The sequence below is a fragment of the Oryx dammah genome, unplaced genomic scaffold, assembly GCF_014754425.2.
Source record: "Oryx dammah isolate SB20612 unplaced genomic scaffold, SCBI_Odam_1.1 HiC_scaffold_25, whole genome shotgun sequence".
NCBI lineage: Eukaryota > Metazoa > Chordata > Mammalia > Artiodactyla > Bovidae > Oryx > Oryx dammah.
The window spans coordinates 98,366,286-98,392,204 of record NW_024070209.1 but is presented as its reverse complement, the minus strand read 5'-3'; the positions used below and the strand labels follow the sequence as shown (position 1 = coordinate 98,392,204).

The window sequence follows — 25,919 nt, the reverse complement described above, 5'->3', positions numbered from 1 at the left end:
AAGTAAATCCCGTACGATCAGTCTAATGGACACCCCTCTGTCAGAAAGGACAAGCACCTTCTGGCGCCTTCTCCAAGGCCCGCTACCATCACTTGGCCTCTTCCGCCAGCATCGCCACCTTCTCACCTCTCCTGGGTCTTTCCCAGCCTACAGTGGACACAGCAGCCTGCAACCGGCCTGAACGTCTCCTGCCCCAAAGACTTCCCTGATCTCAAGCCCCCACACACCCACCCATGCACCGCCCCCCGCAGTCTCTGCTCACTTCTCAATAAAAAAGGGGAGGTGAGCTCTCAAGTGCGAGGCCCTGCTGCACACTCCTCCTTCTAGACTGGGGGGATTGTGGGGGAGGGGGCACTCTGGACTTCCATGAGCCCATCAAGCCTCACTGTGAGCATCTGGCTCACCTGCACCTGGGCGTTCTGTCCCGCCTCGATGCCACCCAGCCCGCACTCTCCCCACCCCCTCAGCTGGAGCAGCCCTTGGTAAGGACAGCCCCTTCTCTGACCTTAGTCACACGTCTGGCAGGTCACTGCCACCTCCAGGGCCTTGACCTTGAGTTCTCCCGTAGCTCCCCTGCAGGTCTGCCCAGAGTCAGCCCCTTCTCTCCTTCACCCCCAGCTCCCGGTGAGCAGGGAGCCTGGGACCCATCACTTGCTGACCCGTCCCTGATCAGCTCCAGCAGCCCAGCTGCCTGCCCACACCTCCGCTTGGCAGCTGACAGCCTCTGCTACCCCCAACAGCAGATCCTCACTCTGCTTTGCCCCGACCTGAAGAAGTGGCATCAAGCTGCACGTCCCAAGAAGTGGGGGTCTTCTTGGCTCCTTTTTTCCTTCTCGCACTTTCTTCCTGTTGGCGATACTCTGAACAAACACAGCCTAAACCACACCACTTAGCACTTCCACCCTGAACCCTAATCCAGGCCACCAGTCTCGCAGGCACAGACCAGGCGCAAACCAGGGCCACCTCTGCCCACACTCCAGGCCCTTTTCAGGTGCAAAACCCTCCGCAGCTTCCCAGACTACTCCAGGCTGAGATAGAGCTGGACTCTAAACACCGACATACAGCTCACAAGGGCCATCTCTGCACCGCACCCCCCCACCCCAACCAGCCTGGCCTCCTCCCTCTCCCCTCCTCAAAGGGGCTCGGCCACCTCTGCTGCTCGCTCCGCTGCCTTCGCCAGCAGATCCTTCTCCTCTCTGGGGTCTCAGCACAGGTCATTCCTGACCCTTGTAGCTCAAGTACCTTGCTGACCCTCTCTAGTTAATTGCTCTCCTTTTCTTCTTTATAGTAACGCACCACCACCTAACAATCTTGGTGTGTTTAGAGTTACTGTCATCAACGTTAGAATGAGGAAAGTACAGCCACTATTTGAGAAATGAATGAGTCCCAGAATCCATGACCCAAATATTACTTTGCTCATTTTTCTGACCAGAGGCTCGGACATGAAGTCAACTATCAGGGTCTCCAAGCCACATCAGTCTGACTCCAAAGGCAGGGCTCTTGGCCACCAGCCTCTCCTTGCCCTGTGTGAGGCCTCCCCTCCGAGGCTGGGCCAAAGGCCAAGGGATCTTGTTTTCGGAGGAGGCGCGTCTGAAGACAGAAGCCAAGTCTAGGGCACAGCAGCCCAACCCAGACTTCCAACTCCAGCAGGACATGGACATGAGGAGTGGAAGGAGCAGAGGGTACCCCCTTAAAAACTTCAGGGGCCCAGTTCACAGTCAGTCAGGCCCAGTCCAAGGACTTCTCAGGCCAGTTTGGGGCTGACCCAGGGGCTCAGGAACAGCCACAGTGACCGCAGAGCATTTGCTGTGTGCCAGGCCCTGTGCTGAGGACTTCACACCCCGCACTGGCTCATCACAATCACCCTATGAGTATCCCCATTTTATAGACGAGGAAGCTAAGGATCAGAGAGAATCAGTAATTTACCTAAGACCTTGTAGCTGGGCGTGGTGACAACCAGGATATGAGCCCAGGGCTCAGCTTTGAGCTTGCTTAGGCCCTCCAGACCCCAGCTCAAACAGCTCAAGCCCTAGACTCCTTGGCCCAAGGGAAGGGGATTTGATGGGGGACAGACTGTCGTGTGGAGGGAACAAGCGCGTGGCATGGAAAGACACCTCACACAGGCGGCAGGTGCAAAACAGAGGCTTTAATCTGAACAGCAACGAAGGCGTCAGGACTGGGGGCGCCCGGGGGCGCAGGGGAGGAGGAGCCAGGAAGGCGGTGGTGTGGGCCCTGGGGGGAGGCAGGCGCTGAGCCTCTCCTAGGAAACTATTTCTGTGACTCTTACAGCCCCTGTCCCAGCCTCTGCCCAGGCCATCGGCCCAGACCTGAAGGCCGAGCCCCTCAGTTGTGCTTCTCAGGTGCTCCCCCTTCCCAGAAGGGTGGGTGGGCCCAGATATGGGGAGGGGGGAGCGGAGAGTCAGGACTGGGAGCAGCCCTCCCCCAGAAGAAAACTCTGGAGCTGGCCGGCTGTTGCTAGCACCCCCTCCACCCCCAGTTGGACCCGCCCTGCCCCTGCCCACCCTCACAGCTCCTCCTGGAGCCCCACCGGGCAAGTCCCGGAGCTCTCCTGCGCCCACTCACCCACCACCCAGACAGAGGGGCGGGAAGCAGCGCCAGGGGCCTGCAGAAGCAGCAGCAATGAGGGAGAAGGAGCAGCGGGGCAGAAGGCAGGGAGCAGCCCAGGTGCGACACCCAGCCCCCGGCCCACCTTCTTTCCTCTGGAGTTTCTACCACCCGCTCCCAGCCAGGGAGAGCCTGGGGAGCAAGCCCTGCCAGGCCCTCCAGAGAGTACTCTGAAGCCAGAGAGCAGAAAAGCAAGGATGAGGCACTGGACACAGGGGCCCACACAGGCCAGGGGTCAGTGTGAGGAGGAGCTGGGAGGGTCACTGGCCAGAAGAGTCCACCCTTCTCCCTTCCCAACCCCACCCCAGGCTAGCTGCCAGGCTCAGCCTCCAGCCCTCAGGACCCCCAGACACCCACCCAAACATGGCTTAGGAAACTGCCCCACCCCACGGGGGAAGCAGCTGCTCCAACCCCTAGAAAGGCAACCTGCAAGGGAAAGCGATGGCCACAGCAGAGTACCTGCCCCCACCCCACAGTGGCCGGGTCAGCCTGGGCTCAGATGGGCCTGAATGGAAGGAACGGGAGGCCAAGGCAGAAGCGGGGCTCCGGGACCCTGCGCTGGCCCCCTCACCTTGCCCGTCCACCGCAGGGCAAGTCGGGAAACTGGCCACACTTTGGTCACTTCTCCCAACCTGGGTCCTTCAGTCCTGTGCCCTGAGCCTCCATCAGCCCTGCACTCAGCACCCACCCCAGTAAACAGCCTCTCATCAAACAGAAAGAACAAGGGGAGGGGGCGGGGAGGGGGCAGCAGCTGGAGTCAGGGAGGGCAGGCACGGGAACGGCAGCCGGGACAGGCCGCTCTCAGCACGACGATGTGACGGGATGGATGGGCAGGAGGCTCCCGAACTTGAAGTGCTGGATCACGGGGAACTTCTCCAGGCACTGGGAGGAGAAGGGGCAGAGAGGACAGGTGAGAGCTGCGTGGCGCCCTGCCAAGGCCCGCCCGGCCGCTCAGGCCTCAGACAGAGCCCCGGACGACTCCCATGTGCGGTTGCAGCAGGTGGCCACCCAGGGCCCGGGAGTGGCCCAGCCCCAGAGCAGCCCCCAAGCCTCTGGGGAGGAACAGAGCTTCCCACCCGTTCCTGACCAGCCCTTCGCACCCAAAGCCACCCACTCCACGACAATCAGGCCAGGCCCTGGTAAGGACAGGAGAGTGAGAGAGGAGGAGGCGATGGGGGGAGAAGGCAGCCCAACCCCACAAGGCAGCAGCCAAGAAGAGAGGCAGCCAAGTGACACCACTAGGCCCAGAGGGGAAAAGAACCCTCCAGACCACGGGGACCCCTTGCCCAGGGCCCGCCCTGGAGAAGAGGCATGGGGATACACCGGCACACCAGCTGAGACAGGCCCAAGGCCCGTTTTCCCACTTTTCAGTTCTCCAGACTGAAAAAGGCATCCTGGCACTTCAGAGTGAGACAGGAAGAACCGGCTGACAGCCCCCCACTCCCCCACCGCAGGGCAATTCCCAGCAGCCCAGTGCTCAGGCACAGAACAAGCGCACTGGGCAGGGGGTAGCTGCCTGAAGCCAGTCGGGCCAGGGCCTTGGCCCAGGGCTGCAGCAGAGGCGGGAGGAAGGGAGAAGCAGGGCCCGCCCCCACCCCCCGAGTCAGCCCACCGCTCAGGCAGCAGCCCCGCGCATGCGAGGGAGGGGGGCCTCCTCTCAGACTTCTGGCTGCACAGGCAGGCAGGATGTGCACCTCCTGGCTGGGCTGGAACAGGATTTTGGCCTCAGAGAGGGCGAGGGTCCCATCCTGTTACTGTCTCCTCCTCCTGCTACCTCAGAGGAACAAAGGCCAGCGCTGGCCTGGGGTCCCTGACCTCAAGAGCCAGCAGCAGAGATGAAGGGGCCTTTGCCAGCTCTGTGTGTGTGTGTGTTTGTGTCAGGGTGGGGGGTGTGTGTTTGTGTCTCAGAGTGGGGGATGGTCCACAAGGCCTAAAGAGGGCCCGGAGGTGAGCAGGAAGAGAAATCTATGATGGAAGGATGGGGAGCTAAGCTGTATGCGGGAGCAGACCTCCAGGCCACAGTCAGACTCCTGGGCCTGGGGCAGACAAAGTCGGGGGCAGGCAGCTGGGGGTGGCCCCTGGCAGGGAGGAGCAGCAGATCCAGGCCAGAGGCAAAGGCAGCTGCCACTGCGCTTCCGTCAAGGAGGAAGTGGTAGGACTTTGTCAAAGGGGGGCCCCCAGGGCCCTGGAGTTCCAGAAAGGGCCAAAGGTCGGCCTGCTTCCAACTTTCAGGCCTGAGAAGCTACAAAGGCAAGAGGCTTAGGGGGCTGGAGCAGGGGTTCTGTTCACTCCCTCAGGGATCCCCCAGACAAGCTTCCCCAGGGTCAGAGGAGGCGAGGAACTGGGCTAAAGGCAAAGGGCTGCCTGGGGCAAAGGAAGTGGAACGCCAGAGTCACAGCAGAGGCGCCTCAGGCCGGGCCTGTTCTCCGGAGCAGTGACCTGTGCCGGCAATACCTGTGCTCTGGACAGAGCAACTGCTTCAGCCAGGCCGAGTCCAGACCTTTCAGTGGGCGGCCCTCCCAGCTCCCAGTGAGTCAGGGAGAGAAGGGGCTCCTCGGTCCTGACAGACCCTTCTGAAGGGAACACCCGCATGGGGCCAGCCTTCAGGAAAGACAGCCTCACCTCCCCCCCCAAAACAAGGGCCCCAGAAGCATCTGGTTCTTCCACTCAGAAAGGCCAAGACAGGCAGCTTGAAGATGCAGACAGTTGGGCCCAAACGCCAGGCCTGGACAGGCCTTTGTGGCAGCTCGTGGCAGCTCAGGGCAGCTCCCCTCCGGCAGCCAACTCTGTCTAGGGCTCTGGCCTCTGCTAACCCCCATCTGCACTTCAGAACTGGCAGGCCTCCGAGGTCCCCAAGGACCCGAGGTCCCCAAAGACCGGAATCTGTCTGGAAGAGCGAGTCCGTTCCTCGCTTTCCTCTGCTCAGGGAGCGTGCGACTCCACAACCCCAGGGATCACAGACTAAGGGTGACTGCTGGCAGCTTATAAATGGCTGCTGCAGGTTACAGGGACTCGGTGGCCCTATTAAGAGCTGGTTCAACAAGGCGCGGCCACCACACAGCGGCTGGCAGGCTATGCGCACCCAGAGCCGCAATCTCTGGGCTTCAGGAAGGGCGCTGGGTTATCTGCTCAGCGCTCCCTCTGTCTGGTCCTGAGCTGCAGGCAGTTTTCAGTCGCTGACCTCCTGTGTTTAACAGCCAGAGACACACGGACAGCTGTTCCACCTTCAACTACTTTGTGCGGCACCATCAGGGCTGCAGTCTTACCCTCTCCTCCCTCGTCCTGTCGGCCAGGGTTCTTTTGCCTCTGGACACAGGTAGAGACCGGAGGCGGGGCCGCCTGTTCCACCCTTAGGGGCCCAGGTCAAGATAAGTTTCGTCACTCAAGTAAGAGCCTGCAGGAAGGACAGCATCCCAGGCAGGGAAGGCACCAGAGTCCAGCCTATGGGGGGGTGGGGATTGGGGGGGGTCTGGAGGGGGCGTCAGCGGGGAGACCCCTTCAGCACCCACTGTGGGACTGGGGTGGGGAGGGGTTGAGAACAACAGAACACACAGAGGGCAGTGCCCTGGGGACTCTCCAGCAGGAGGGCCAGCGTGGAGGGCTGAGGGCCGGATGGAGCCTGCCCAGCCCCAGCAAAGGCTCCTCTCAGATTAGAGAGGTATGTGGGCTGGAACCTAAACACAGGATGTGAAGTCCAGAGGAAGGGGACCGGAGGGGGAGGGGGCGGAAGGGAGGGAGAGGGCCAGGCCTGGTCAGTCCCAGTGCCTTTAACCCCTTCAAGGCGGCACAGAGGGATCCAGGCCACTGGAAGTGCTGGTACTCCCAGCCACTGCACCGTGCGCCCTGCACTCTGCCCTTCCTGCTCCTCTGCCTCTGCTGATCGCCCTGAGTGAGCTCTGGCTGTAAGGAGGCCACCTAGACAACCTTCCCCTTCCCTGGAGAGGGATGACCAAGGGTCAAGAGAGAAGCACCTCCAGAACAACACCTGAGACCACCAGCCGAAGGGTGAAAAGAGGGGAGTTTGGGACCCACTGCTCCGGGTGAGGGACTTCACGGCAGGACCTCCCGGGTCAAGGTCAAGCAGTTCTAGGGTTGGTCTGCCTAAGATGTGGAAGAAGCTAGAGGAAAGGACAGAGTGGGAAGAAATGTCTCCTCCCTACCTGCCAGAGAAAAAGTCACGTCCTTCGATGGGAGAAGGGTGCCAAGGAGGACGAACAAGGGGGGCAGGAGAGAAGGCAGCCGCCTCCCAGCAGGGGGAGCTCCGGAGGCCCAGACCTCTCCCTGCTGCTCTGACGGGAGAGCAGGGAGGACCCCAGAAGCGGTTATTAAAAATGCAGCCCCGGGCCTCCCCCCAACACCTCCCACCTGCCCAGCCATCAGACACACCAAAGTGGGAGAAACATCACTTTGGATGACGTCTCCAAAGGATAGAGCCTTTTCCCAAGCCTGTCTCCTTTTTCGCGTCCCCATAGGACACAGAGCCGAGAAGGGCCTCCAGCCATTTGACAAGTGGGAACAGAGACCCGGGGGCAGCAGGATCTGGCCTCAGTCACAGGGCTTTTCCGGCTGCCCATCCCATAAACAGAGATTCACAGGCCTCAGGTGTGAGAGGGGGCTGGCCCACAACTCAAAGCTGGACCAAGAGCAGAACAGTGGGATGGGGGAGAGGGCGCCCAGAACCGAGAGTGCCAGCCAGTCCCCACTCACCTCGGCCTTATACATGCGGATGAGACCCTGGTTCACTTTGGACCAGGAAGGGACCGCGCTGATGTTCCACAGCTGGTTGGAGTGCTCTGCAAAGGGGCCTGTCTTCATCTGGAAAAGAAGAGTTCACAAGCTGGAGGTAGGCCCTGGAGCCTACCCCCTGCTCCCCTGCAGCAAGGCTGCTCCAGCACACTCATGTACACCCACGCAACATGTAAGCACAAACATACACATGCATACAAACACACATGGACGTGTATACAGACCCACGTGCACACACTCTCACGAAGACCAGGTGGCAGCAGGCACCTACGGGGTGGCAGTCGTGCAGGCAGGCGCACGAGTGCATGTGCCCACGCGCACGCATACACACACGTGCCAGAGACAGGGTCCCTCTTGGCCTGCCACAGGCAGAGCTGGAAGAGCCTAGGGAAGGGTTGGTTTGGGAGAGGGCCTGGACCAAGCCCAAGCACCTGACTGCCTTCTTCATGGGAGGTGGAGGGAGGAAGGAAAAGAGAGGAAAAACACGGTCACCTGCAGCAGATGCGGGAGGAAGGTCTTTAGAAGGCCAGCCTGACCTGGCAGCCGAGTGGAGAAGGGACGGCAACCCCAGCAGCAAGGGACAGGCAGGAGCAAGGACCGTACGGTCCTAGTCCCTCCTCTTGGAAGAAATCCTGCAGCAGGCCCAGTGGAGCCCCCATGATCTCAGAAACCAGCGCTGAGATGAGGAAGTGCGTGCGTCTGAGTGCACCCCTCAGACAGCACAAGGTCAGCACGTCTGTATTTATTAAAAGGCAGTTCACAATCCCCTCCACACTGCCCCCTCCCCGGCTGATGCTGATGGACAGGGCTCAGCACCCTGAGCACAGGCTTCAAAAGAAAGAGTCTGAAAAGCAGAGGCTGAGCTGGCGAGAAAGCTAACTTGGACCTCGAGTAGGTGGAAGGTTCCAGAAGAGGCTGTGTGTGGAGGCGGGGCTGGTTGGCTGTGGACTCACTCTCTCACTCCCCCAGGGAGGGCAACTCTTACAAAACTGCAAGATCAAAGCTGAAAACGCTGCCATTTTACCCCTGTAATCTCCCTCCCCTGGCCCAAGTCCCCCCAAAAAACCTGTCTCAACCCCAGGTTCAGTAGCATGGACAATGGGCTCCTTCCCTGAGCAGTGAGGCCACGGCCCAAGGTCCCCACTGGGCTTCTCCTGGGCTGGTCCCTTCACCCAGACTTCCCCCTCCTCTCTCTAAGACTCCTTCCCCCAGGAAGGCAGCCAGGAGCCCCCAGCCTGCAGGTGCTGGCCCTCGACCTCAGCCCTCAGAGCTTTGTTCCGGAGCCCCACTCCATCAGACTCCACCCCATCCTCCCCTCGCCCCACCCCTTCCCCAGGCGCCCTGCCCCACAGGAGGAGTGCCAGGCTCCAGCCCTCTCTTGCATACTTCCAGGCCCTGAGAAGCTCAGGGATCACTTGAGCTATAGAACCAGTCTCACTCTGGACTGAGCCCTGTGAGAAACCACCCAGGAGGCACCCTGCTGGCCTCTCACAGCTGCAGCTCCACAAGTCTGCTCAGCAAGGGCTCTTCGGCCAAGGCTAGCAAGGGGGCGTGGGCCAGCCTTCCCCACTAGGGGCACGGGATGGTGAGCCGAAAGGCCTCTCTGGCACCCTGGCAGAGCCAGGGGGAGGCCTGAGCCTCGAAGCCCCAAAGGCCCTGGCCCCCTCCCTGGAAAGGCCAAAGATGCTTTCTCTAGAGGGGCTGGCCCACCCCCCCCCCCACCCCCACCCTTCAGTCCTTTGGAAGGAGCCTCTGTAACTCTGGAAAGGAAAACAGATGAGGGGAAAAAGGAACGGGGTCGAGAAGACAAAAAAAAAATTAGCTCATTCTAGCCACAAAGGGAGAAGAGAAAGCTAGAACGAGCAAGCGAGCTGCAGTCCCGCAGTGACCCCAGGGGAATTGTGTGAGTCAGAGCAGCCATATTGAGCAGGAAATTACTCACAGACGCTGCGTTCCTGCCTCTCCACTCCCAAGAGAATCGGCCTTTTGTAAATGGTTCCTCTGTCAGTAACCGAGGGGGGATGGGGTGGGGGGGAGGCTCTGCACAGCGCCTTCCTGTCAGCTCCTTCCCTTCCAGCTGAAATCTGATCCCTCCCTTCCCAAAACTCCAAATTTAGAAGCCAGATTGAAACTGAAATTCTTTTCCTGCCTGCCCTGGACTCTTAAAGGCGCCAGGGCTGCATTTCCTGAGGTGGAGAAGCCTGCCCCGCGAGGGCCTTGTGCGGGAGGCCCAGGGCCACCAGGGCAGGTCCCAGGCTGGCCCGGTCTCCTTTCCGACTCGTCTGTTCAGTCTCCCAGCTGCGCCAGCCCTAGCGAATCCCTGGTTTTGCAGAGGCAACACTGCCCCGTCCCGGCCACAGCACACAGAGCTCCTGGCAGCCAGCCGTCAGTCAGGGCCTCCCTCACCACCACCGAGGGGCTGCGAAAGCCCTGTCTGGGTGCTGAGCCCAGACTCTGGAGAACTAGTTCCGTGTGTGCCTTCAACAGGAGCCGCACCAGCCGGCTCAGGGCCGGCCAAATAGGTGAGAGGGGCCCCTGCTAGCACTCTGAGCTCTGCGGCATGCCCCTACTAGCGTCCAGCGCCGCCCACCACGCCCAAGCACCAGACCCAGGGTGAGAACCAGGCCTTGAACAGAGCGTGCGGAACAACCTAGAACTCGAGGGCCTGCCACCTCCTCCCAGTTCACACGCCTCTACCTCAACTGTTATCAAAACCTCCGCCAAGTTCAGTGTCTCTTTAGCACCACCTAGCGGAGATAGAGAAGCTCTATACAGTCAACAAAAACAAGACCAGGAGCTGACCGTGGCTCATATCATGAACTCCTTATTGCCAAATTCAGACTTAAATTGAAGAAAGTAAGGAAAACCACTAGACCATTCAGGTATGACCTAAATCAGATCCCTTATGATTATACAGTGGAAGTGAGAAATAGATTTAAGGGACTAGATCTGATAGATAGAGTGCCTGATGAACTATGGACGGAGGTTCGTGACATTGTACAGGAGACAGGGATGAAGACCATCCCCATGGAAAAGAAATGCAAAAAATCAAAATGGCTGTCTGGGGAGGGCTTACAAATAGCTGTGAAAAGAAGAGAAGTGAAAAGCAAAGAAGAAAAGTAAAGATATAAGCATCTGAATGCAGAGTTCCAAAGAATAGCAAGAAGAGATAAGAAAGCCTTCCTTAACAATCAATGCAAAGAAACAGGAAAAGAACAGAATGGGAAAGACTAGAGATCTCTTCAAGAAAATCAGAGATACCAAGGGAACATTTCACGCAAAGATGGCCTCGATAAAGGACAGAAATGGTATGGACCTAACAGAAGCAGAAGATATTAAGAAGAGGTGGCAAGAATACACAGAAGAACTGTACAAAAAGGATCTTCACAACCAAGATAATCACGATAATGTGATCACTCACCTAGAGCCAGACATCCTGGAATGTGAAGTTAAGTGGGCCCTGGAAAGCATCACTACGAACAAAGCTAGTGGAGGTGATGGAATTCCAGTGGAGCTACTTCAAATCCTGAAAGATGATTCTGTGAAAGTGCTGCACTCAATAGGCCAGCAAATTTGGAAAACTCAGCAGTGGCCACAGGACTGGAAAAGGTCAGTTTTCATTCCAATCCCAAAGAAAGGCAATGCCAAAGAATGCTCAAACTACCGCACAATTGCACTCATCTCACACGCTAGTAAAGAAATGCTCAAAATTCTCCAAGCCAGGCTTCAGCAATAAGTGAACTGTGAACTTCCAGGTGTTCAAGCTGGTTTTAGAAAAGGCAGAGGAACCAGAGATCAAATTGCCAACATCCACTGGATCATTGAAAAAGCAAGAGAGTTCCAGAAAAACATCTATTTCTACCTTATTGACTATGCCAAAGCCTTTGATTGTGTGGATCACAATAAACTGGAAAATTCTGAGACAGATGGGAATACCAGAGCACCTGACCTGCCTCTTGAGAAACCTATATGTAGGTCAGGAAGCAACAGTTAGAACTGGACATGGAGCAACAGACTGGTTCCAAATAGGAAAAGGAGTATGTCAAGGCTGTATATTGTCACCCTGCTTATTTAACTTCTATGCAGAGTACATCATGAGAAACGCTGGGCTAGAAAAAGCACAAGCTGGAATCAAGATTGCCGGGACAAATATCAATAACCTCAGATATGCAGATGACACCATCCTTATGGCAGAAAGTGAAGAGGAAGTAAAAAGCCTCTTGATGAAAGTGAAAGTGGAGAATGGAAAAGTTGGCTTAAACCTCAACATTCAGAAAACGAAGATCATGGCATCTGGTCCCATCACTTCATGGGAAATAGATGGGGAAATAGTGGAAAACAGTGTCAGACTTTATTTTTGGGGGCTCCAAAATCACTGCAGATGGTGACTGCAGCCATGAAATTAAAAGACGCTTACTCCTTGGAAGAAAAGTTATGACCAACCTAGACAGCATATTCAAAAGCAGAGACATTACTTTGCCAACAAAGGTCCATCTAGTCAAGGCTATGGTTTTTCCAGTGGTCAAGTATGGATGTGAGAGTTGGACTGTGAAGAAAGCTGAGCGCCGAAGAATTGATGATTTTGAACTGTGGTGTTGGAGAAGACTCGAGAGTCCCTTGGACTACAAAGAGATCCAACCAGTCCATTCTGAAGGAGATCAGCCCTGGGTGTTCTTTGGAAGGAATGATGCTAAAGCTGAAACTCCAGTACTTTGGCCACCTCATGCGAAGAGTTGACTCACTGGAAAAGACTCTGATGCTGCGAGGGATTGGGGGCAGGAGAAGGGGACGAAAGAGGATGAGATGGCTGGATGGCATCACCGACTCGATGAACGTGAGTTGGAGTGAACTCCGGGAGATGGTAATGGACAGGGAGGCCTGGCGTGCTGCGATTCATGGGGTCACAAAGAGTCTGACACGACTGAGCGACTGAACTGAACTGAGTGGCCACTGTAGGATTTCCCCTAGCAGAAGACCTGCGTCCCAGATTTTGGGAAGGCTTTGGGTTTTTATACATAGTGAGCATAACCAGACAAATAAACAAAAATACAACATTTTAACGTGGAGTCAATTCCCATATTCCCTGAGGCCCAGCCTGGTCTTCTGCCTCATTAGATACTGACAGGGGCCCTGGGGCTTGGCCAGCCACCTGGGGGAGCCTAACTGGCTTAGCCTCTTAGAGAGGTCTGCGAAGCCACCCCTTCTCCCCACCCAGCCCCAGGTGTCTCCGGGCTCTGCAGACCCTCCCGACCTAGTCTGGAGACAGCAGCATGTGACTGGCTCTCAAGGCAGCCAGCCAGGCTGCCCTGGAGTCCTTCCGACCTTGGGCTGCCTACAGTGCTGAAGGCAGCAGATCTCAGAGAATGAAGCGGCGGCCACTCAGCCATCAGAACAGGCTTCATCTGCTGACTTGGAAAAACGTGTCGTTCCCCTCTGGCCTCTGGAGTCGGGCAGAGGCCTGAGCCGAATGCTGACCAGGAAAGCCTGCAGCTACAGCTGTTTAACCGGGCGGCCCCTCCTCAGGGGACAGAATGGGCAGCAGAGAGAGCAGCCCCCACAGGGAGGGGGGATCCACGAGAGTGCCAGGGAGGTCGCTGGGGCCAGGGGGAATGCTTGTAGGCATCAGGAAAGAGAATGCGAGCAGGACCTCTGCAGGAGGCAGAGCCAGGGTCCCCCTTGGACATGTGTGGGGGTCAGGCACTAGGCAGGGAAGCTAAAAGGGCCTCCTGCTGCTGCTGCTGCTAAGTCACTTCAGTCGTGTCCGACTCTGTGCGACCCCATAGATGGCAGCCCACCAGACTCCCCCGTCCTTGGGATTCTCCAGGCAAGAACACTGGAGTGGGTTGCCATTTCCTTCTCCAGTGCATGAAAGTGAAAAGTGAAAGTCAAGTAGCTCTGTCATGTTTGCCTCCTGAGAGGCCCCCAAAGCAGTGGGTCCCCACCTTTAATGCACAGTCACCTTGCACATGTCCTGTGTTTAAATTCAGGGTTCTAGCGTTGTGTCCCCCAAGATTCGGATTTAGAAAGCTGAGGTGGGGCCCAAGACCATGCATTTTAACAAGCTCCCCAAGTGACCCTGAGGAAGTGGTCCAAGGCCACACTGGGGGAGATCCTACTTTAGCAGGATAACAACACACACCTAAATGATCCCCGCGGGGTGGCCTGAGGGTCCAGGCCTATTAACTTTCACTTCCAGCACTTCATGTGGCCCCTGTCCTCAGGCACCAACAGAGGTGTGTCCCTTCAACAGAAATCTGTCTGGCTGTCCACTCCAGTCTCTCCACCTCCTACAAAGGCTCCATCACACACATCCACACACAAGAAGCTCCACAGATGCTGGGGGCCCACTCAAGAGATGCTGACCTCCACCCACCCTTCAGACCTGCTCTATCAGTCACCAAGCCCCCACAGTGACCAGGTCTTAGTCCGTCGGCTCCAGCAGAAACTGATCTAGGGGAGGAGATCCTGGACAGCCAGAAGGTGGCTTTGCCTTTCGGAGAGGCCTAGCTGGGCTTCCTCTTCAATAACCTGCTTCAGGGGTGGCCCCGCCCCCTTCAGGCAGCAGCTCTGGCTCCTCAGGCCCTTTTGGCCTGGAGGCTGCCCGGGGGCCCCTTCCTCACTCCTTTTCTCTCACCTCGGTGATAAACAGGATGCACTCCAGGAACATGTAGTCCTTGTGGTTCTCGTTCACAGCCTTCTCATCCACAAAGTGCCTGGGCTCCAGATACGGGTGGTCTGGAAGCAGCAAAGAGCCCCAGGGTTCAGAACCAGTCACTGGCACCACCGGGCCACAGCAGACCAGCCCCGTTAACACCCGCCCAAGGGCTGTTGCCCTCAACACTTGACCTCACAGAAGCAATAAACGACCCTGTGTGTGTGCTCTAGTGTAATGAGTATCAGCCCTGCTTCTTTCCAGCCATGCGACTCAAGTTTCCTCATCCGTGCAGTGGGGATAGGAACACTCTGTAAGGGCTGGGAGTGGGGAGGGTACCTGACCATCAGCACCGCCCTAAAGCCCTCAGCACGGCGCCTGCCCAGGTCAGTGTTGACGGTCTGCTGGCAAAGACCCTGCCACGGGTCCTCGAGATGATCTCCCTGAAGCACCGAGAGCAGGGCCTGGCACAGGGCAAGGACTCAACAAAGTGTCCTTTGCTAATGTTATTTTTAAGGCAGTGAATTCTACATGCATGTAGACATGGACCCCTAACCCACTCTGGCTGGCCCATAGGAAGGTGACGGGAACCACCACCAGAGCAGGCTCGCAGTGGGCAGGCCCCCGACCAGCATCCGGCAGCAGCTCCCCAACGGGCCCCTGTGCACAGCTCAATAATAACAGTGGATGATGCTGGTCATCGAGTCAAAAGAACCCCTCATTTTCAATGTAAAACCCTGCAGCTGTGGCCAGGAGTGGGGGAGCGTCTCACACCAGTCCATTGTGCACCAGGCGCGTGCCCTCAACCCAGCCCATGTCACCTCCCATTATCTTGGTGGTGCGTGGCCTCTGCCTCCCTGGCCTGCCACACTGCAGGCTGCAGCAGCAGGTCGGCAGCAAGCCGGCTCCATCAATAGCTGGTCTGATGCCTGCTTTACAAGCTGTCAGCGTGTGCCCCAGGTGGGAGGGGAAGGAAGGAAGGGAGGAAGGGGGGCCAGGGGTGGGGGGTCCGCGCCCCACTTCAGTACCTATCAGCTGCGAACTGCCCCAGATGAAGGGCAGAAACTGGAAGTCATCCAGGCCCCACACGCCCTGGCTGCCGGCCGGTTCCATCCGGTACGTCTTTTGGAGCTTCCTCATAACCTCAAGGTACCTGCACCGGAGGGCGGGGAAGGGCGGGTGGGTGGCAAAAAGCACAAAAACAAGTCTCAGCCCTTCAGCCAGTGGAGCAGAGGAGCCTAGCAAGAACCACTGAGGAGGGCAACAGGTCAATTAAAGCCTACGCGCCAAGTCACACATCAACCGATACACTCAATATAATGTAGCTTCATTTTTCTCTCTCCCATTCAGCCTCTGATGGCCCAGGAAACAGGCAATACACCAACTGGGAACGGGGGGTTAGTGCCATCACCTCCTGACAATGCGAGAGCCTGGGCAGGAGCTGCAGCTTCTCTCGCCAGAGTCCATGGAGCTCACCCCTTAGATCCCTTCAGGAACTGCCCTGGAGCTGCAGCTTCTGCAGCACCTGAGTGGGGCCCAGAGCAGACGTGTCAATGCCCTCTGGTGACTAAGACACGCCCATGTGCAGGGAGGTGGCCTGGGTGGTGAGGGGAATGGGTCAGAGACTGCCTGCCTGCCTGGGTTCAGCTGGCCACGACCTCAGTGAAGAGACCTGATTTCTCTATGCCTCAGCTTCCTCATCTGTAAAATGAAAATGACAGTTGCTACTTCCTCGGGTGGTCATGAGAATTAAAAGACTTGCATGTAAGGTGCTTAGAAAGAACCTCTACATGGTAAATGCCACAGAAGCATCAGCAGCCATTAGGTAACTTTCCCTTCACTGATTTTTACTTGAATCTGAAGCTCTCAGGAGGAGTCTTGGACACTCTGCTCACAGTCATGGCTTGATTAGGACAGAACAAGAGAACCCACAGCCACTCAGGAGCTCCTGCCAGGACCCTGTCCCCAGTCTGACAGCACCAAGGAGGAAAGAGACCCCCCCGGCCTCTCCTCCCACCGGCAGCCATCCTTCCCACCTGGCTCACTCACCGATTAAACACCTTGAAGACAATGGCTATTTGGTCATCTACCCGCAGCACCCCGATCTTGCAGAGACAGCAGAGGAAAGCAGCAAAGGCTGCTTCATGTCCTGGGGGAGAAAAAACAGCCGAGGCTGACAGTCTTCCAGAAGGAGTAGGACTGTTCTCAGCCTCACTGGAGTCCAAATCACCAATAACTTCCCATCTAAGGCAGGAGGTCAACATGGAAGTAAAGGGGCCTCTTCCCCATCCAGAAAGACCAGGGTCCCTTTAAGAACCACCAGTACTATAATTCTACTCCTAAAAGGCCCAGGCTGGCGATTCTTACATAGGCATTCACATTTTACTTGGGAGGTTTAACTCACTCATCAACTCGACCCTATTTATTGAGCACCTACTATAGGAGCAGTCACGGTCCAGGTCAGGCACTAACGGGACAGAGGCAAAAGTCCCTGCCCTTGTTTGATAGTTTATGATTCCTTGGGCCCTTCCAGGGCCTGGAATGCTTACGAGCTGGTACTTTCAGCTGCACAGTTTGGGATCATGACCAGCTAGAGTTCAAGCCACCACCACACAGGGCAGTCATCACCCCTGCACAACAAGGAGTGTCTGACAGTAGAGGGAAGACCCAGTCCCTGCTGACCTGGTCCCTCTCCCCTACAGGTTGTTTGGTCACAGTCAAAGCTCCGCCCCTCAAAGTCTCACTTGATAATAAGCCTGTTCCTCAGCATCAGGGGAGCAGACGACAAAACTTTCCCAGGACCCAGGTCCAAGGAGGCCCTTCTCCAGGCCTGCCCCTCTGGCCTAGGCTCCTCTAGAGGCAAGGGAAGGGCCCGAGAGAGCAGCAGCTCCTGCATTTGCCTGCTTCGGTGAGGAAAGGCAAGGCAAGACGGGCCTATCAAAGCAGGGGCCCTCCCCAGCCACCCCGACCTACATAATAGAGAAAACCCTCTTTCTTTTTTAAGGTGCCGCAGTGCTCCCTCTAATGGGCACTGTGGCTGAGGGTAATGCCCCACAGCACTGCCAGAAACTGCCAGGCTCTTTCAGTTCTCAGGGTTTCTGTAAGTGCTGTTTTGGGATATAGTAAGTTCTCAGTAAGCTGTCAGTTCGGGGTTGGTGATAAGCTCATGTGAACGTGAAGTCGCTCAGTCGTGTCTGACTCTTCGCGACCCCATGGACTGTAGCCTACCAGGCTCCTCTGTCCATGGGGTTTTCCAGGCAAGAGTACTGGAGTGGATTGCCATTTCCTTCTCCAAGGGATCTTCCCAACCCAGGGATCGAACCCGGGTCTCCCACATCGTAGACAGACGCCTCACCATCTGAGCCACCAGGGAAGCCGGTCAGGCCATTTCACGAGGAATAGAAATCAGCTCTGTGCTTGAGGCCACCACATGTGTGGCACTGGCTCCCCCTGGCGGACCAAGCCGGAGCAGCCGGCTTCCCTGCACCGACTGCACCCCAGGATGCCTGCTCAGGGCTCCCTGCTCAGGGCTCCCTCATCCCACACAACCCAGAGCAAAGAGGAGGCAGTCCAAGAAAGAACCGCAGGGAAGCCAGGCAGGCGCTGCCGGGGGTCACAGGTACCTGTGCCATAGTCGATGCGCGTGGAGTTCCCCACGGACTCCTTTAGGTAAACAGCCACCTCGGGCACAGCGGCTGCCAGGTGGGTGGGGACCACCGTGGCCACCAAGTTTTCTGCTTCCTGATAACACAAGAGACACACATGGCAGCCGCAGATTAGGCAGGCGCCCAGAGGCAGCATCTCAGCATGATATCCCAACTCCCTGCTCTGACTGCCCACAGAAGGAAGAGATGGGAGAGTGTGCATTTCTACACAACAAAGACCACCCTGGGGTGGCTTTTCATCTGCTGACCCTCCAGAGGGCACGGCTCTGAGGACAAGAGGAGAGGGATCTGAAAAGAAGCTATTTGACTTTCCCATTGAGTAACTCACTGACATCCCCAGAGATGTCCTCCTTCTTCATACTCCCAGCAAGGGAGTTTATGCCCGATGTTCACCAAAGACATATGCAAGGATGTTCACAGCAGTATCATTTACAGCAGCCAAAACGTGGAAACATTCCACAACTAAACTGTCCATCAGCAGCACAACAGATAACCTATGCTATGGCCATATCTGGAATACTGCGCAGCAAGAAGGTGCACTGCTCCCCACAAGTGAACCACAACGCTGAGCAAAAGAAGCCAAGCACACAAAGTTCAAAAGCAGGCAAAATCAATCTATAGGGGAGCAGTGAGAAAAATCTGGGGGACATCAACTAGAAAGGGGCACAAGGGCCCTGGGGAACTGCTGGAATGTTCCATGGCTTGATACGGGTGGTGGATGCAAGGTTGAAAACAGGTGAAGATCTATCAAGCTGTATAACTATGACTTGTCAGCTTTCTTTACGTTATAACTCAACTAAAAAAATAAGCCATGTGCCACCTTAGCACCCAGAGGCAGCCCCAGGTCACTCTTATACAAGGACAGCGTTTTGCTGGGTCTTTGGTACTTCCCTCTGTTCCATCATGTGAAAATACTGGGACAAGGACCCAAGTTTCTTTAGCTTCAGTCTGTAAATACCCGGCATGAGAATCTCCCGGAGACCTGGTGAAAATCTGGATCCCCAGGCCCCGCCCCAGACCTACAGACCTATGGCATAGGGTGGCTACTCTGCATTTTTATTTTTTGTTTGCTTTGAACAAATATTACCTTTGCTTGACTCAAAAATGAACACACTGTAGGAGGGATGTACTCAGAAGTCTTACTCCACCCTTCTCTCCTCTCCATCCACCCCTCCCCCACGCCCCAAAGGAAACCACCACTTTATTTGCCTCCTCTGTATCCTTCCAGTACACACAGAGAAATACAAACAGACCTTTCTCGTTTCCCCTCTTTCTTACCAAAAGGCAGCTTGCCCTGCGCACCACACCTTGCCTCCCCTCTAACAGGATAATCAGCCCTTCGGACCCACTGATGGAGAACCCGTGGACACAGAGGACCAACGGACCCTCATCATCTCATACAAGGGAGTATCTACGGGGGATCCTGGACCCAATCCCCCACAGATACCGAGGGAGGGACCACTGGAAGTCACAGTCCCTTCCCCCGAGTCCCTGAGTCGCCTCCCCGTTCTCTGTTAGAGCTGCATGGTACTCCCAGGGCAGCCTTACTAGCTTATTCAACTGATAATAAACTGCAGACGGACACGTGGGCCGTTTCAGTCTGCTGCTACACACCATCACCTACGAACAGCCCTGTGCAGAGGGCGGCCCACCCACAGTGGTGATTCCCAGAGGACAGCTGGGGCAGAGGGTAAACGCATTTGTACTTTCAGGGAACAGAACTGCCGTTTCAACAAACTCCCCAGTGCTGATATCTGAACGCTTCCTTCCCTCCCACCCACCCCCAGCCCCCAAGCCCATCCTGCGGCAGCCTCACCTGGTCAAGTTTGGCATACCAGGTCCTGTAGGCCTTGTTCCCAAATCGAGAGGGCTGGTCTACTGGAGGGGTCTCATCGATCCACCTGTCCAGCGTGTTGAGAAGAGCGACCAGTTTCTCAATGGCCTGTGGAGGCAAATAGAGGCGGCCCAGCCACCATGACTAGTGGCCCCATGCTAGAGCCACAGAGGGAAGCCCCAACAGCTGCTGGACAGTGACCACCAGGCCTCGCACCACTGGCATCTCCCTGCTGTCCCCCTTTCTTCCCAATCCTCCTGAGCGTGAAGGAGGGGCCAGGGGAACACAGTGAGCCTTCCAGAAAGGGCCTGGCACAAGGCTGAGGGACAGGCGCAGCTCCCACCCCCGGCTTCTCCAGCCGGCCTGCCTGGGGTCGGGGAGGGGGCGGGGGCAGGGGCAGCTGCTGGACAAGCGTGAGCGGCAGCCCTGACTTTCCTTACTGCATTTTATCAAGGTCTTCTGTTTAGTGCACAATACCTGCTCATCACTGGAAACAGAAACGTAAAAAGGAAAGAAACAAAGATGACAGGTAATCCTGCCACCCGGAGATCAACGCCACAAGGCATCCCCTGGGTGCTCTCAGTTCACTTTCCACCACTTCACTCTCACTGAAGTCCTACAGTAGCAATGGCTCTTGCTAACCAAAAGAAACCTGAAGAGGATATTCAGTGCAAAGGATTTTCCCTCTGCACCACTTCTGCTCACGAAAGGTTTCACAGAAACACTCTTACTTTCAGATAGCAGGAGAGTCTGTCTGAACATTTTAACATACTCTTCATATCATCATTTTAGTGTTTTTCACTGCTTATCATGGTTAGAATTTTGAAGGCAGCTGGACCTGGATTTATATCCCAGCTAAGGAACCTCCCTGGTGGCCCAGTGGTTAAGAATCTGTCTTCCAATTTAGGGGATGTGGGCTCAATTCCTGATCTGGGAACTAAGCACCCACAAGCTGTGGTGCAACTAAGTGTGCATTCCACAACCAGAAAGAGGCCCCTGGGCTGCACCTAAGACCCAAAACTACAAAAATAAAATAAATGTTTTATAAATGAATCCCAGTTAAAACATTTGGTTGCTGCAAAACCTTGACCAAGTAACTTCAACGTTCTAAGCCTGTTTGCTCATCTCAAAGATGGGCATAAAAATGGGTAAACAACGCTGAGGGCCGCCTCGAGGCCTAAGTGGCAACTCGTGAAGCACACCAGCGCGTGTCTGGCACAGGGTGACAGGGCACATCTACACACACACCCTCAAACTGGATCTTGGGGCACACGCTACTTTGTAGTCTGATCAGCTCCCTCACAACCCTCGTTCCAAGCAGCATAGAAGCATGGCCTTTGAGAAAGCCTCTTGAGAGCGAGCGACATTCCACTGCACCAAAGTGCTGTAATTATTACCCACTCCCTCACTGCTAAGCATCTGGGCTATTCCAGCTGTTCCCTCTGTGGAAAGCTGGGGCCACAGGTCCACGTGTGGGCAGCGGTGGCTAAGACCCGGCTCTTATCTCTCAGCTCTACCTTTCTCACAGAGCAGGCTTTAAGCAGTGGGATCGGTGTGACAGGCCAGGCTGTATTAACACACCGAACATTACTCAACACAGAAATCAGGTGAGGCTGTCTCACTCCAGCACAGGTCTGTGAGGGTGGCTCCGAAGGTGCTTGTTCCAGATACGGCCCGTGAAACGAGCCAAGACAAAGGTACAGGAGGCTCGGGGAGCACGACACGGGGACACGTGGAGGCAGGTGGCCTGGGAGGGGGGGTCCTGCCCAGAAGCAGATCCTGCCTGAGTCCACCGGGCACAAATGGGCTGAGGAGACGTCTCTGGGAGTTCCACACTGGTAGGAATTCGCAAGGGGCACCCATGGGAACAGTTGTGACCCAGAGAGCAAGGCACAGTTAGGTATGCCATTGCTGAGCCCACACCCAGAAATGGCCCAGGAGCCGAGCGTGTATTTGTATGGAGGGAAATGGCAGGCTTGAGCTAACGGAGTATGTGGGAGTCAGGGCACCCCCTCCCCACCGCAACGCAGCTCCAGGAGGCACGGACCACATGGCAGTCTGCACAAACAGCGTGATGGTGGCCCTGGTGCTGCCCTCCCTCACCCACACTTGGGGCCTGGGAGGAGAGGAAAGTTACCTGTAAGAGGAGTAACTTCCCCCTCTAGCTGGCCACAGGGCCAGGATGACACAAAGCTGCATTGCTGAAATGTGACCAAAAGCACTGCCACTGTCTGGCGCTGTGAAGAACTAGGTCACCAGGGAGAGCTGACAGGGTTCCAGCAAACCTGGCCCCACAAAGCAACTGAGATTTCTGAGGACGAGTGGCCCCACGAGGCACCAGACTACCGGTCCCCCATCGAATGGGACAAAGAAGGTGCTCAGAGGCAGGCAGGAGCCAGGCCCCAGCTGCCAGCTCAGCTGGACCAATGAATAATTAGAGGCTCCCAGGTCCTCCTGGAGAGGGCTTTCTGAGTGCAGGGGCTGCCTCTACTGTTCGGCTGGCTGGGGGAGAGGGGCTGGAGGGGAAGGAGTTGCGGGCTGAGACCCCCAGGAAGCATGGAGAATCATTGGAGCCACCTTCTTTCTCCTTGGACCAAAGAGTCCTTTTTGGATTTCATGGACCAGTACAATTTACTTGTCAATTTAAAATTCTGCCTTCATTTTAAAAATCACATGAAACTACAGCAAAATGTAAGCCTCCTATCTACTGTCAGCTTTATTTTACAAAAAAAGAAAAAAAATTTAAAAAAAAATTTTAAGTCCCCCAAAATAGGACAATTCCAAAAGGAAGGAGAGCCTTCTAAATGTGGGTCTAGACAATCCCACCCCCACGGCTCTTGCCTGCTCCCTTTGCTGCAGGTGGTCTGGACGCCAATCCCAGGCCCCTTGGCCCTTTCCCCAGCAGCAGCTGCATCCCCTGCACCAAGAGCCAGGAGCAAGCAGCAGCAGAGGAGCCAGGCAGCTGCCGCAGGCGGCACAGGAGGCCGTGTGCTGGGTGCGGTGCCTTCAGCTGCCCCTGTCAGCTGTGGGTAGCAGCTGGGAGACTCCTGGAGACCACGCTAGCCCTGAGTCTAGCCCTGAGTCTCTGTCCCCTAAGTGAGGATGAACCCAGCTCAGGAAGAGCCCCAAGTGAAGCAACAACAATGTTACTGGAAACTGAAAAACAGCTAATGATAACAATAGCTGATAAATGATAATGCCGCCTAGTACATGCCAGGCATGGTGCCAAAAAAAAGGCCTACACATGAGATCACAGTGAATGCTCCCCAGGGACCACGAGTAGGTCTGCGGCTCTTCCCACTCGACCGATGAGGAGATGGAGTGCCAGAGGGGACAAGGCCATCCAGCTCAGAAGTGAGAGGTTATCAAAACCTGGTCAGCTTGACTCTAGAACCCCAGTACTCCAGCAGGCTGCAATCCTACCTAAAGAACAGCCTCTGCACTAAGACAACGCCTGGCTGGTATGGACAGCTACCATCAAGGTCTCAGGGCTAATTAAGGGACCTGAGAGGGACTTGGCGGCTCAGGATCTGCTGGGGTAATTACAATTCTCTCCTTTAATTAGCCTCCCCCAACCACATTCCCCAGCCCAATGAGTACAGCTGAGCGTTCCTTACCACAGGCTCAAGGAGGCGCCCTCTCTCCCCACAGCCAAAGCCCCAGAGCAGTGACCAGGCCCAGGAGGAACCAAGAAGTCACTGGTGGACCAACTCCCTTCTCTTGAAGGCTGTCAATCCCCAACACAGGTCTGGCGTTCCAAAGGACCTCAGCCACCCAGCAGCCAGTCAGCGGCCAGGAGCATGAGGCCTATGCCAGCCTTGCGGCAGGTCGACAGCCAGCCAGGCCAGGGCCAGGCTGTCCCCAACAGGCCAAAGCTAAGGCTAGAGAGCTGGGTGGCCAAGGCATTGAGAGGCTGCTTGGGCCTGAGGTCTGAGATAAGAGAAAGCTCGAGGGAGTGCTAGGCTGCCTGGAACAAGACCTCCGGAGGCCCCTGGAGGCCCAGGACCCAGAGCTGGGAGGTGGGAGTATAGCAAGAGCCAGCAGCTGGCAAGACCACACCTTCCACGGGTAGGAGCTTCCCCACAACTTCTGCACTCCCTCCATAAACAAGCCTGTCTTTGAAACACAGCCAAAGAGCCCCTACCAAGCAGTGTGCGCCCTTCACCTCAGCACTGCCACCTCTACGAATGAAACTTTAGGAAAGAATGCCCACACAGACCTATGTGCGGGGGCATTCAGAGCAGCAGTGTTTGGGGAAATGACCTCAAAGTCTAATTTGGGGGCTGTTTAAACCAGTGAGGGCATGGCTCAAGGGCAGAGGAGCTCCTGGGGAAGCTCTGGGTGACAGTCCCCACACTGTTAATAGGGGGCTGTCCCTAGGAATCAGTTATGGGGAGGAATACAGGGTGCTGCTGCTAAGTCACCTCAGTCGTGTCCGACTCTGTGCGACCCCACAGACGGCAGCCCACCAGGCTCCCCCGCCCCTGGGATTCTCCAGGCAAGAACACTGGAGTGGGCTGCCATTTCCTTCTCCAATGCGTGAAAGCGAAAAGTGAAAGAGAAGTCGCTCTTAGCGACCCCATGGACTCCAGCCCACCAGGCTCCTCCGTCCATGGGATTCTCCAGGCAAGAGTACTGGAGTGGGGTGCCATTGTCTTCTCCATAGATTATAGGGTGAGGCCAAGCTTTTTATCAGTGTTACACAAGTTTCTAACAGTAATCTCTTCAGTTGGCACGTTTACTTCTTTTGTGATCATTTTTAGTTTTAAAATTACATGTAACACCAGTTAACAAAAGTGCAAGCTGGGGAATTCCCTGGCAGCCCAGTGGTCAGAACTCCAAGCTTCCAGTGCCAACACCTGGGGTTCACTCCCTCGTCAGGGAACTAAGACCCCACAAGCTACAAGGCTTGCCTCCACTCCAAAAACGCAGGCTATAAAACAGCTTGTATACCTTGGTCCCAACTCTATAAATACACATCTACACAGACTTTTTTAAAAAGTAGAAATATTTCAGTGTCAACAGTGTCAACTGCACATGTGTCTGGGTGATCGTATTTCTTGCACCTGGCCCACAGGTCCCACTGCAGGCTCTGGGAGCTGTTTTGGGAAAGGGCCCGCCCCAACCAGGCCTACCTCGGAGACCTTGTACTCAAAGCTCAGCTTCTTTCCCTTCACACCTTCGTTGAGAGTGAGGATGAATCCGATGTAGTCAGCGTACGCCTGCCAAACAGAGAGGGGAGTGAGGACGTGGAGGTGTCAGACCTCCACCCTCTACACCCCAGCCAGCCCCCAGCTCTGCCCAGCCTGGGGAGCTCCAGGCTGCCCCCAGCTCCCCACCTGATAGCCGGAGAGTGCAAAGACAATGCCAAATACCCCACCCTGAGCCTCCGCCCACAAATCGCAGGCAGGCCAAGGACCACCAGAACACCTAGGCCTCTAGCCAGTCTACCGTGCACTCACTACTGCTGCCAGTTGTTTCTCTGCACAACAACCCATCACTGTCCCCATTTTACACACGAGGACACCAAGGCTTCAGGGAAAGTAACTCCTAAGACCAAGATATCACTGGACACGGAGCTAGGACCCAGCCAGCCAAACTCCAGAGCAGAGTGGGGAGTGCTCCATCATTATACTATACCAAGGGTCCGCCCCCGGGGAACTTTCCAGATGTTTCCCCCAACAGGCAGACCAGCTGTGTGCCTGTGTGCAGATGCCCTGCTCGCAGGAGATGAAGCTGTTTTCCAGCCATGGCCAGGTCCCCCAGCACCCCCATCCCCAGCTTCCAGTAGGGCACCGTTTTCCCTTGGGCTGCAGGTTACAACCAGCACACGGTTAAGAAAGCGCTGAGGCGCAGGCCTCTGGAGAAGCAGTTCTTAGGCGCTAGCAACTTCCATGTGGTCTTGTTTCTTCTTCATCCCTTTCGCCTCTCACTTCCTTCCTTCTTTATCCAAGCCTTAGGGATGCCAGTGAGGGGTCTTCCTTGGCAGCCCAGTGGTTTAGACTCTATGCTCCCAATGCCTGCAGGGGGCACGGGTTCGATCCCTGGTCAGGGAACTAAGATCTCGCATGGCATGGCCCCCCCAAAAAAACCAAAAAAACCCGATGTTTGGGTGGCCACAGCAAGCCAAGGTAAGCCCTGAGAGGTGACTGCTCAGGGTCTGGAAGGGAACATTCCTACAGCAGCCTGTGGAATGGCTGCAGGTGGAAGTGCAGGTCACAGGGCAGGCCCACCACATGAGCCACAGCAACACCCCCAGCCCAGAGCAAGCGTGAGTCCTCGTCCTGACCGCGCCGGCGCTCACAACACCCCCAGCTCAGGCAAGCCTGAGTCCTCGTCCTGACCGCGCCGGCGCTCACAACACCCCCAGCCCAGGGCAAGCCTGAGTCCTCGTCCT

General features: G+C 56.2%; 1 protein-coding gene across 2 annotated transcripts in view; it reads right to left on the bottom strand.

The window, feature by feature from the left end:
* Nucleotides 1-2,126: 2,126 nt before the first annotated feature.
* Nucleotides 2,127-25,919, bottom strand: part of PTPA (protein phosphatase 2 phosphatase activator) — a 33,277-nt gene continuing 9,484 nt past the window's right edge. The window contains exons 3-10 of one of the 2 annotated variants that reach the window (XM_040225357.1): nucleotides 24,658-24,744; nucleotides 19,505-19,630; nucleotides 17,647-17,764; nucleotides 16,073-16,172; nucleotides 15,052-15,176; nucleotides 14,006-14,106; nucleotides 7,333-7,440; nucleotides 2,127-3,507 (exon numbers count right to left, since the gene is read on the bottom strand). In XM_040225357.1, coding sequence (XP_040081291.1) covers nucleotides 3,427-3,507; nucleotides 7,333-7,440; nucleotides 14,006-14,106; nucleotides 15,052-15,176; nucleotides 16,073-16,172; nucleotides 17,647-17,764; nucleotides 19,505-19,630; nucleotides 24,658-24,744 — 846 coding nt within the window. In that variant the 3' untranslated portion in view covers nucleotides 2,127-3,426. Of the gene's footprint in view, nucleotides 3,508-7,332; nucleotides 7,441-12,307; nucleotides 12,348-14,005; nucleotides 14,107-15,051; nucleotides 15,177-16,072; nucleotides 16,173-17,646; nucleotides 17,765-19,504; nucleotides 19,631-24,657; nucleotides 24,745-25,919 lie in introns of those variants that run through there. The other variant, XM_040225358.1, reaches the window with a different exon arrangement.